We start from the raw sequence: 12,680 nt of genomic DNA on the forward strand, positions 1-12,680 counted from the left end.
GCAAGAGGGTGAGGGGTAAGCGTGCCTTTCTCATTGTGGATAAACTCTTTTTATAGATCGACAGCTCCATAACACCATGGCTGTACTAAATTCTACATGGACTTCAGGTTACGAAAAAAATAAAGTATGGGAACTAAAAATATCTGAACACTATGAAGTGGATATGAACGCACGTACTCCATTACATGCTCGCTTACACATACTGACTTACACATACATGCTTGATCTCGCTCTCTCGTCTTCTCGCCCTCTCTAGTCGAACTGTTCTGTAATTGAATGTTTCTTGTTGGTTTATGTCTGTCTACATGTTTGTTTACAACAAGCAAGGGGAAGATATCAGAATAGGGACATTGGGGAATAATAACATTGTACGAGATACGTTTGTATTGTAGTGAAGCCGTCTCTATAGTAATGCAAGGTCTCATTCATGATCATGTGAAACGTCAATTGCTATGGAAATGCTGGGATGTGTTTTTCGATGATAAAGGTAATTATGATGCAACTATGATGGTGATATAGATTACAATTATCATCATGAATATTAAGGCTATACGCACTACATGTTACACACAGCCACTCAACCATGCAAATTGGCAGTGTTATTTATTTGGACATCACACATTAGTCTTACTCTTATACAGACATTGTACACACACTGACTAAATCACATCCAATGTCATACTCAACCTACTCAGATTTACTACACACATAATATCTTGTCTAAATGTTCGAACATCTGTGGCATTGGCTCACAGACGAGAATAAAACAAATATTGCTAAATTCTATATCTTGAATTCTAAATATCAGACATTTGAAAGCTCTAATTTTGACCTCTGATGGCAGTATTTTTACAAGCACTAATTATGGTCAATTTAGACTGAGAATAGTATCTAGTTATGGTAAGGGGTGAAATAAGTATAGCCAGTTATAATTGTAATGGTTTAGCAGATTATTAAAAAAATGGCTAAAAGGAATATAACATATACTGTTTACAGGAAACTCGCTCTACACCCTTAGATGAAGTTTCATGGAAAAGGGAATGGGGTGGTGAAATAATTTTGTCATGGACAAAAGAACTCAAAAGGTGTGATTATTAATGAACAAAAATGTTGATCTGAATGATTTGTGAGGAAGGTGGACCTTTTTGAATATGAAAGTGGACGAAAAATATTTGGCCCATCTATATGGTCCAAATCAGGATGATCCATACCAATTTTTTTAATATAATTTACAGGCAACAAATGATCAAATCCTTATGGTGGGAGACTAAGTGTTAAGTACCTCAATGGACTGATTTATTTTAATCTACAAACTATCGTACACTGCCCTTAAAGAAATTAAAAAATATTATGGACACATTAGAAGTAATGGATATTTGGATACTAAAAAACCCTGACCTAGTGATCTATACATGGAGACTTAATCAAGCTAGTTGTTTTGACTACTTTCTTGTCTCTCACTCTTGCATCAGAGGTTAAAGTTTTAATAGGAGACCGAATGCGATCGGATCATCTAATTGGCCTTTACATAACTCCTATAGAATTTCCACGTGGACAGGGATATTGGAAATGTATTCAAAGCTTACTGGAGGACAACTTAGTTAAAAATAAGAAAATAATTTAACTTAATTTTTCTAGTATGATATAGATTCAGCAAATCCTCTTATTGTTTGAAGGTACATTTAAAGGTATCCCAGAGGTCATTCAATATTCATCAATAATAAGGCTGTTTCTGGCTAAAGAGACAGACCGGACTAACAATGGAAATGCATAAACTAATAGTACAGGTAGATACAAAATAAGAGGAAAAACAAAGCACCTGAGGGACATATTGAAGACCGATCGAATGTAATCTATTACAAAAATAAAGCAAGCTGGATGGAATATGGAGAAATACACTCCATTCTTCCTGAGTCTGCAACACAGGAACGCTAACGCAAATAATTTGCAGAAACTTGTGGCGAAATCTGCACGGAGCCTTCACCGTGCACTGCCACTTTAAGAGAGCATGAGCAGTAAGGAGGGAGGAAATAAAGAGGGCTCATTCAGCTCTTTGGGGAGGAGCTCTTTGGTGGCGCGACAGTTTGATTGTGTGTGCTGTGCTGCAGAAGTTTTGTTTGTTTTCAGCGTGTGTAGTTTATAAAGTATTTAACTCAATCATCGGTGTAATCGCTCTAGGTCGTGGTTGTTTTACATTACCCTGCAGTTTACCTATAAAATGGGCTGACGTTGAAGTAGACAAACTTTGTCTTCATATCACAAAGATATAAATAAGCTCTCCACAATGAATTTGAATAGAATATTTGTAAAAATAGACAAGATCCTGCAACCAAGGAGAGGGAAATGCCTGTCTACTTATGGAAAGAATTCCCTGAATATCTCCGTTTGCTCACTGATGGCGCTGCCTACTCCTGATGTTTTTTGTTTTTCAAATCATATGAGCAAAAAATGTTGTTTTATCTGGGACGCTAAACTAGACAAAATAAAGCGTGCCTATCTATAAAATTAATATGAATTGGGTGGGTTGAGACCTCTCTAAAAGCTTCACTTATTCAAAAGTTTTACTTGATCCTTAAATGGTTCTCAAGTAGATTACTAAAAGCTCATCCTTTGTGCAGATTGCCATGTCTCATTTACAATTAATGAAAATGATACTTTTTTTCAAACAAGCATTGCAGAGCTGGCTACAATTTCAATTTCATCTCCCTGAAAAGAGAACATGTATTACAACATATTATGGCATATCTCAAATGTGCTGGTTGATAAAATACATGTAATTATGGGAAAGATGTTTGAAAAGGGTATTTTGTTCTTAACTCCAACATTGCAATATAATTTATCAGAATTGTACTGAAAGGTCTGGTCAATCCAAGAGCACAACGAGTTGATTACAGCATTACCCCAAAAATGGAGGAGATAGGGAACTGGTCTGTCTGCTCAATATAAAGGAATAAAAAAATAGCATAAATAGAAAAGTTTAACAGTTTAATTTGAGGACCAGGATGTTGACAACTGTGCCACACAGATTGCAAAATGGTTGGGAAGAGATGTTTTGATGTACCTATTCCATGGCATCGAGTGTGTGAGCTGATATATAAAACGATGCAAGATTCAAGTCTTTGTGCTTTTCAGCTAAAAGTATTATATAGAATTCTTGCCACAAACAAAATGCTTAATATTTGGGACATACAATCATTGAAGCTCTGCAGATTTTGTGAGGATACAGAATCAATAGACCATTTTATTTTGGTATTGCCTTCAGGTAGCCTGTTTCTGTTCCCAGGTTCAGGAATGGCTGAAAATACATAACATGTATCTAAAATTGACCCTAGAAATAATACTGTTAGGAGATCTGGAGAGACCGGGTCAGTCATACTAATACTCGTAGTAAAAATATTTATCTTCAACTCAATCTGTGGATTCTATTCGATGGATCGAAATTGTACGTTAAACATCACAGCATAGTTGAAAGTTATATGTTGCGTATAAATCCGAAGAGGGTGGGCATCAGCGATAGGTGGGATGGGCTGAGGGTTAGGATGTGGAATTGGATACACGTGGGATTGGAGTTGCTGTGCGGGAGAGACTGATGATCAAGATAAAAGTATAAAAAGTCAGTTTGAATGGCACTGAGGTAAAGTGTTTTTTTTTTAACTGCTAGTGCAGGTTTGCCTGAGGCTGATGCCGTTCGAGTGCTTATACTCATGCAAATACACACACACACACACACACACACACACACACACACACACACACACGTAGATAGTGCTAGACATGCACTCAAACATATACAGTTGAAAATACCAATACTTCTATTTGGTTGGCGCGTTATGTTCAGAAATCCACAGGCTCGAGTGGTCACGACGGGGCAGACATTCCAAATAGTATCCGTAAAGTTCGTAGAAACATGTCAAACGTTTTTTATAATCAATCCTCAGGTTGTTTTTACAATAAATAATCTATAATATTTCAACCGGACAGTAGCATTTTCAATAGGAGAGCGAGACAAAATGTCTCCTCCAAGCTGCTCGCGCATGCAAAACGCTGCTGGCACCCAGCCATCCACTGATGCGATGTGATCTTTCTCGCTCATTTTTCAGACTGTTCAGACCATGTGGAAGCCATAGGAAAAGGAATCTGGTTGATATCCCTTTGAATGGAGAGAAGGCATGCAATGGAACAGGGAACTTTCAAAATAGAAGGCACTTCCTCTTTGGATTTTCCTCAGGTTTTCGCCTGCAATATCAGTTCTGTTATACTCTCAGACAATATTTTGACAGTTTTGGAAACTTTAGTGTTTTCTATCCTGACAATTATATGCATATTCTAGATTCTGGGCCTGAGAAATAGGCAGTTTCATTTGGGTACGTTTTTCAACCAAATATCAAAATACTGCCCCCTACACTCAAGAGGTTAATGGAATTAATGTTATTTTTTAATTGCGTGGGATGGGTCACAGATGTTTGAGGGGCAGCTATTGGGGAACTGGGGTGGGGGGGAGGGGGTTCTTGGAGTGTCCCTGTTTTTGGCCTCAACATGCCCTTGAGCAGGGCATTCACCCTGCATACTTCTTTGTCGCTCTGAATGAGAGTCTGTTGGATGAGTGGTGTAGTTGTTGGATGAGTGGTGTAGTTGTTGGATGAGTGGTGTAGTTGTTGGATGAGTGGTGTAGTTGTTGAGTGGCTTCACTGCAAGTATATTTTATGTTTTGGCAAAAAAATGTAATTACAAAAAGAACTGGCATTTTCAGCTTCCAGGAATTGTTTACAGATAGATCCCTTGCGACATGGGGCTGTGCATTATTAGATGATGGAGGCGGATGAATGGCACGACAATGGGCTTCAGGATTTATCACGGTATCTCTGTGCATTCAAATTGCCATTCATAAAATGCAATTGTTTTTGTTGTCCACAACTTATGCCTGCCCATAACATAACCACACCGCCACCATGGGGCACTCTGTTCACCACGTTGACGTCAACAAACCGCTTTGCCTGTACATTTGAAACCAAGATTCAGACGTGACGAGCACACTTCTCCAATGGCCGTCGAAGTTGAGCATTTTCCCACTGAAATCTGTTACAACACCGAACTGCAGTCAGGTCAAGACCCTGGTGAGGACGACTAGCACACAGATCAGCTTCCCTGAGATTGTCTGTGTAAACGGTCAAACATTCTTCAGTTGTGCAAACCCAGTTTCATCAGCTGTCTGGGTGGCTGGTCTCAGACGATCCCGCAGGTGAATAAGCCCGATGGGAAGGTCCTGGGCTGGTGTATAAACGCAACGTGTAAAGTGTGGGTCCCATGTTTCATGAGCTGAAATATTGGATCCCATCAATTTTCCGTTGGCATAAAAAGCTTCTTTCTCTAAAATTGTGTACAAATTTGTTTACATCTCTTTTAGTGAGCATTTCTCTTTTGTCAAGATAATCCACCCACCTGACAGGTGTCATATCAAGAAGCTGATTAAAACCTCTCTGGGATATGTGGGACAGTAGCGTCCCACCTCGCCAAAAACCAGTGAAATTGCATGGCGCCAAATTCAAAACAACAAATCTCATAATTACAATTCCTCAAACATACAAGTATTATACACCATTTTAAAGAGACACTTCTTGTAAATCCAGCCACAGTGTCCGATTTCAAATAGGCAAATAAGCACACCAAACAATTTATTTAAGCACCTAGTCACAGAAAACCATACAGCCATTTTCCAGCCAAGGAGAGGGCTCACAAAAATCAGAAATAAAGATTAACTTAATCACTAACCTTTGATCTTCATCAGATGGCACTCACAGGACTTCATGTTACACAGTAAATGTGTGTTTTGTTCAATGAAGTTGATCTTTATGGCCAAAAACCTCTTGAAATGGGTATGTTATGATCAGAAATGCATTGTCTCAAACAAACATCCGGTGAAAGTGCAGAGAGCCACATCAAATAACATAAATACTCATAATAAACATTGATAAAAGATACAAATGTTATGCATGGAAATGTAGATAAACTTCTTAATGCAACCGCCGTGTCAGATTTCAAAAAGGCTTTACGGTGAAAGCGCACCTTACGATTGTTTGGTCAGTGCTAGTCACAGAAAAACATCCAGCCATTTTCCAAAGAAGGAGAGGTGTCAGAAATAGCGTTGTAAATATTCACTTACCTTTGATGATCTTGATCGGAATGCACTCCCAGGAATCCCAGTTCCACAAATTTTTGTTTGATAAAGTCCATTTATGTCCAAATACCTCCTTTTTGTTCACGTTTAGCCCAGTAAACCAAATGCAAAATGCGCGATCACTTGTTCAGACGAAATGTCAAAAAAGTTATATTACAGTTCGTAGAAACATGTCAAACAATGTATAGAATCAATCTTTAGGATATTTTTATCATAAATCTTCAATGATGTTCCAACCGGAGAATTCCATTGTCTTTAGAAATGCAATGGAACGCAGCTACCTCTCACAGGCACACGCATGATCAGCTCATGGCATTCTGCCAGACACCTTAGTCAAACAGCTCTCATTCTCTCCTTAACAGTGGAAGCCTGAAACAAGGTTCTAAAGACTGTTGACATCTAGTAGAAGCCTTTAGGAAGTGCAATATGACCCCATAGACACTATATTCGATAGGCAATGACTTGAAAAGGTCATTTCTCAGGTTTTTGCATTTCTCAGGTCATCGCTACTTGTATTTGTGAGGTATTGACATGTTGAATGCACTGAGTTGTCTGTCTGCACTACTGGCATACAACTCGACACGCCCATGCATACCCCACAAGACATGTCACGAGGTCTCTTCACAGTCCCCAAGTCCAGAACAGACAATGGGAGGCGAACGGTACTACACAGAGCCATGACTACATGTAACTCTATTCCACATCAAGTAACTGATTCAAGCAGTACAAATAGATAAAAAAAATCTGAATGCACCTTATGTAACAATGGGGACTGAAACACACACATGCATACATACGCACTACACGCACATATACATGGATTTTGTATTGTAGATATGTGGTATTGCTTGAGTAGGGGCATGAGGGCACACTGCGTTGTAATGCGTTAATTTTGCTGGACCCTATGAATAGTAGGCAGCAGCTAATGGCTGCGCCCCGGCCCAGTCAGTTGAAATCTGTAGATTACGGCCTAATTTATTTAAATTGACTGAGTTCCTTGTGAACTGTAACTAAAAAAAAAAAAATTGCATGTTGCATTTATATTTTTATGTATACACAACCTTTTGCTGTTGTAAAGCACTGAGTCGAATCAATACAAATGTTGACACGGACATCGGGTGGCGACATTACGAACTGCTTTTCACTGCAAAGTTTGACTTTGAACTGTACAGTTTCAGATTGAGACAGTTTTAATTCCTTCAGCCTATGTTTATTAGTGTACTTGTGGTGCTTCAGCACAAACACTTCTGCATTCTTAACCACCGACATAGATAGCCTTCTTAGATTTGTCTAACTGAACAAGTGTTTTGTATTTTGGTGTTAATTGTGTAAACCACAAGTTTACACATAATTTAGTGTCTGATTCTTTAAGCACAATACGTTTGTTTTTTATATTCCACAAAAAAATATATATTGGTGTGTGTAGTAACTGGTGACTTTTGCCTCCCTAAAATCTGTAACAGACCTAAAAGTCCCACATCGGTTGGTTTAGTCCTAACACAAAACATTTGCTCCATTAATAAATTACAATTTCACGTACAAATGTACATTGATCCTTCATTACAATACTCCATTGATAAGAATGTGTATCCACAGTCTGTTTTGTCCTGTTACGTGGATTGTTGGCGAGATTGACTTTTGCTGTCCAATCACTTTTTAATCTCTTAGAATCCTTCAAGGACAATGTTTAAGTGGGAGGCAGGTGGCTTAGTTCTTTAAAATCAAAACAAGAAGCACTTCTTTAAACCTGATTTGGCCAGTACCACTATAAATGTTAATGATTTCATCTTTGTTCTTCTCTACCCCAGATCCGACCCCACATCGCCACCCTGCGCAAATATACCTACGGCAAGCACATCCTGGCCAAGCTGGAGAAGTACTACATGAAGAGTGGCTCTGACCTGGGGCCCATTGGCGGGCCCACCAACGGCCTCATGTAGACCTATCCTCCCTCTCGTGTCCCTTGACTAAAGAGCAGAGTAGGAGCCCCCCCCCCACCCCCTTTTTTCTAGTTCTATAAAGAGGCGCTCCATCAGAGCTGACCTTTGACATACCCTTTGTGTCCCCCATTTGGGGGGAATTACCCATAAAAAAATATTCAACTTCACCTAAGAAATGCTGTGACATCTGGGGGCAGGCAGACAGACTGACTGACTGTCTTGCAGGCAATCTCTTGCGGGTAAAGCACAACCCGCCCCCATTGTTTATGATGTAATAGATATAACTGGCTGGTTTTTGGTATATAATGTTGTACATTTGTTTTTTTACTTTGTAAATCCCTCTGTAGGGGAAAAAGGAGAACCGCATTTGCTGAAAATGTACAATTCTTACAATTACACCAGCAAGTGACTTTATAAGGCCAAATTTGAGTGATCCTTTTAAACAATTTTCCATTTGTTTTTGTACCCAGACTTACTATCAGCTGCTCTAATTAAAAGCCATGTGTTTAAATATAATATACAAAATTCTTTCTACTACCACACAATGATCCCAATGCAAAAAGCAGCTGATGGATCCATTTCTACTTATAGCACTGCATAGTATGGATAGATTATGAAACCCATCTTTCCCACCGGTTACTATGTCTTTTGTGCCAATGAGTTAGTCACCCATTGGTCTGTATTGGACCAACTAAAGTACTTCGCTTTGGAGAGCTCTGTACTTACATTTTTGGGGGGGTGTCATCCAGTTGGTTGCTCGTGATTGTCTCGATTTTGTTGCCTCTGTTTTTCCGCAGACCGGGGTGTAACGCCTACTCTCCGTCTCGCGCTGTTGGCGAACAGCTTGCAGTTGGCTTGATTTGATTAGTCGGCTCCAGGTGATGACTGGCATCGTTACTAAACGGTGTACTTTGAGAAATGAGAACATGCGCTGTTGCAGCCGTAGGCAGTGATTCCACTATACTCCACCTATACTGTCTTAAGCAACAACAAAAACATGTTTTGCCGCCCACTTAATGGCTACTTGGGGGCTACACCGGACACTGCTACGTAAGACGTTTATTCTTTTTCAGAAGCAAAGCATGAGGTCAAGTTGTATAGTAAAAGTTTAACCTGGTTGTAATATTTACATGAAATGAACGTAGTGGGGCTTTTTTTGGGGGGGGGGGGGGCAGGTTAAGCATAGGCATGCTGTGACAGGTTTTTATAACTTGGAATGATTTTTCTTTATCATGTTATGTGGGACATCTTATCGGTCTTGTAGTTTGAGATGAACACTGCCCTAGAAAAGGTATCTTTATGTACTGAATATTCATCTCTTGCATTGAAGTAGCTTAGCAAAAATGTATAGCATCTTTGTGTATGAGTAAATATTAAATTGTTGCTTTTTTTGGGTAGGGGGCTTTGGCCTAATGAGGGCACCCTCACCACCTGCAGTTCAGAGCAGTAGGAAGACTTTATTATTATTTTTAAGTGGCTCATTCCATGTGTGTGAAGCGGAGAATAGATTTGGGGATGAGCTGAGAAAAGGATCCTTGTTTATAGGATTGTGAGACCGTCATAGAGGTGGTTTTAATTTTGTTCATCTTTCTTTTTTTTTTGCAGTCTGAATATGCAAACGATTTGGGTAGTCTAAAAAGCTATACAACTCATCTGTAATACTAGTAGTATTGGCTTTTGTTTTTTGCTTCATATGAATAATTGTAGAATACATGTAGTATATGTGCAGTTAAGTGTAAGTTTATTAGTTGACAAAAAAAAATTATAGTTGTGATGTTTGACAGGCCTTGCTAAATTGGTAGTGATGCTTTTATTTCGTCTGTACAGTTGTACATTTGTAAACGTTGATGCTGTAAATGGGATGTCTTTTACACTTTGGGGGGGGAAAAATTGCAAAAATGTGCATTTTGATGTGTGTATATTCATCACTCCTTTCCCCTAAAATATAATGTATACAGTTTTATTTGATCAATCGTTATTTTAAAACTATTTTTATGGCTTCACAATCTGACTTGGTTTTTGTTTTTAATCTGTTATGAAAAAGGTTGGCCTTGTTTTGTATGCGGAGCTGTATAACATCTCCTGTTGATATTGTCTTTCTGACATGTGACAGTTTAAAGGAACACCAATGCTCTGTACTTAAAATGAGGCTGCTTCTGGTCCTCTCTGCTACCATGGAAAACTTCACAGGATATGACAGAATTATTTTTGTACAGAAGAGGGCTGTATTTTGGAACAGCTACTACCTTGTAAGTGAAAGAAATGTAAGATATTGTCAATTATATAAATATGAACATATGAGTTTTGTCACACTGTCAAAGTCATGTACATTTTCAGGTGGCCTTATGTACATTTCCAGATGTTAGATGAAGAAAAAATACTCATTTTTTGGGGGGGGAGCAGAATTGTGACTATGTATGATTAAACCGTTCTAACATTTGATAACTTCGTTCTGTGCCTTTCATTTCCATATCTTGTTTAGGAAGTTGTTGTGCAAACTTGCAGTACATGAATTGGACTTGAAGTTGTTTTGAAATGAACCTGTTTTGAGCAGCAAATGCTGTTTGTCAGTCACCATTTAGCCTACTTCATTATCAATTGTTTTTATAAAGGAGTCTTAACAGGTTGCTGAGCGTTCACATTCGCCAGAACAGACTATTTTTAATTTATAGCCTATATCTACAAGGAAGAATAGTTGTCTGACTCTCACCCTGTGTCTATAACGGTGACATGATCACTGTACTACAGCGATTTTTTTTATTTATTTAACCGTTGAACTAGGCAAGTCAGTGAAGAACAAATTCTTATTTTCAATGACTGCCTAGGAACAGTGGGTTAACTGCCTTGTTCAGGGGCAGAATGACAGATTTTGACCTTGTCAGGTCGGAGATTTGATTTTGCAACCTTTCGGTTACTAGGCCAATGCTCTAACCACTAGGCTACCTGCTGCCCCAAAATGGGGGTGGACCCCTTAATAGGGCTTTGGGCCACCACAGCTTCAATGCTCCTTGGCATAGATTCTACAAGTGTCTGGAATTGTTTTGGGGGGGACACGATACCTTTGTTCCATGATAAATTCCTTCATTTGGCATTTTGTTGATGCACTCATTTGACTGGTAAGGCGAAAGCAACCAATGTTGACAAGTTGGGGGAGGTGCATCTGCGACAGTCTTGACACTGATGTGGTTTTCCAACAGCAAGGCTCGATACCCCCCCCCCCCCATAACAAACTGAAAATAAACTGTATGTATAAATGTTCTACAATCAGTTGGTGAGAGACTGCCTCAAATCATGTTAATTTGTAAATATACTCTATACACTAATTGCGGCAAAGTTGGTTCCTGTTTCAGTCACGTCTTCGGTCACGCTCGTGTGGGTCAAACGAACACCCAAATGATTGGTTGACAATAGAGCTGCACACAATGCAGGCGATGGCTGCAGGATGAAGTTGACGAGCTTCTGCAGAAACTTGCAGTCAATACTTTATGACCTTGGATCACATGATTTTTGTAAAGTTCATGCAGTTGACATGTAGGTGAAGGTCAGACAATTTTTATTCCCATAATGCAACACACTTTGAAAGTAGGACTGGGAATTGCCAAGGACCTCACAATAAAATATCACAATACTTATGTGCCGATATGTATTGCGATTCTATATGTATACTGTGATTTTATTGCGATTCATTGTCCCAAACGTATTGCTAACCATATGTCTTCTATAAAGGGACAAGAGAGCATGAGGACATTAATTTTGATCAGTCATGGAAATAAAAGTGCTGTACACAAATTGTCTCCCTACTTTAAAAAGATGGGAAACAAGCTATGAAGGAAAAATTGTCGTTTTGGTGCAGGTACAGCCAACTAATGCACAAATAATATTGTGATATTAAAACGATAGTCAAAAATAATATCCCGCTTTATGGAACTATTTTTTTTTTCCCCCATCACTATTTGAAAGGTGGTGTGCCAACGATGGTCACCGATTTGACAAAAGTGTTCCGCTCAAACACAGCAACTGTCCAGAATCTTTAAGTGTTCAATTGGGTTGAGACGGCCATGGCATATGGTTTACATTGTTTTCATGCTCATCAAACCATTCAATGACCACTGGTGCCCTGTGGATGTGGGTGTTGTCATCTATCGGTGCATAGCAGAGGGAAGACTGCCCCCTCTCATTGAAGCCACAGAAGTTCAATGCTGACCGCAGTACTGCAGGTGTTGTTTCCAGAAAACATCCCCCATTATAGTGAATGGAAAAATGTCAATCTATGTGTAAATAAATCAATAAAAAATTTGAAGACAATCATTGTACCAATAATTGCTTCTAATACACCAGCTCTATGTCCTTGAACCGGTTATTTTAAAATCACACACGGAAGTAATTATAAGAAATTTAGTTGCTAATGGCAGCCTGCAGTATCCCGGTCGACCTTCAACTTGAGTTACTCAATGGGAGGGGGGAGTGTCACTGAGCTAGCCTGCAAACGTCACTTCCTGGAGTAGCTCAAACTGCATATTATGTCTCCATGAGATGCAATCTTACTTCAATGCCCCATAGACCCA

General features: G+C 39.1%; 1 protein-coding gene across 16 annotated transcripts in view; it reads left to right on the plus strand.

The window, feature by feature from the left end:
* Positions 1-10,557, plus strand: part of LOC139406957 (pumilio homolog 2-like) — a 51,424-nt gene extending 40,867 nt beyond the window's left edge. For all 16 annotated transcript variants that reach the window (XM_071150158.1, XM_071150169.1, XM_071150161.1 and 13 more), the window contains one exon: positions 7,984-10,557. In XM_071150158.1, coding sequence (XP_071006259.1) covers positions 7,984-8,115 — 132 coding nt within the window. In that variant the 3' untranslated portion in view covers positions 8,116-10,557. The remainder of the gene's footprint in view (positions 1-7,983) is intronic.
* The last annotated feature ends 2,123 nt before the right edge of the window (positions 10,558-12,680 follow it).

The sequence above is a fragment of the Oncorhynchus clarkii genome, chromosome 4, assembly GCF_045791955.1.
Source record: "Oncorhynchus clarkii lewisi isolate Uvic-CL-2024 chromosome 4, UVic_Ocla_1.0, whole genome shotgun sequence".
Taxonomy (NCBI): Eukaryota; Metazoa; Chordata; class Actinopteri; order Salmoniformes; family Salmonidae; genus Oncorhynchus; species Oncorhynchus clarkii.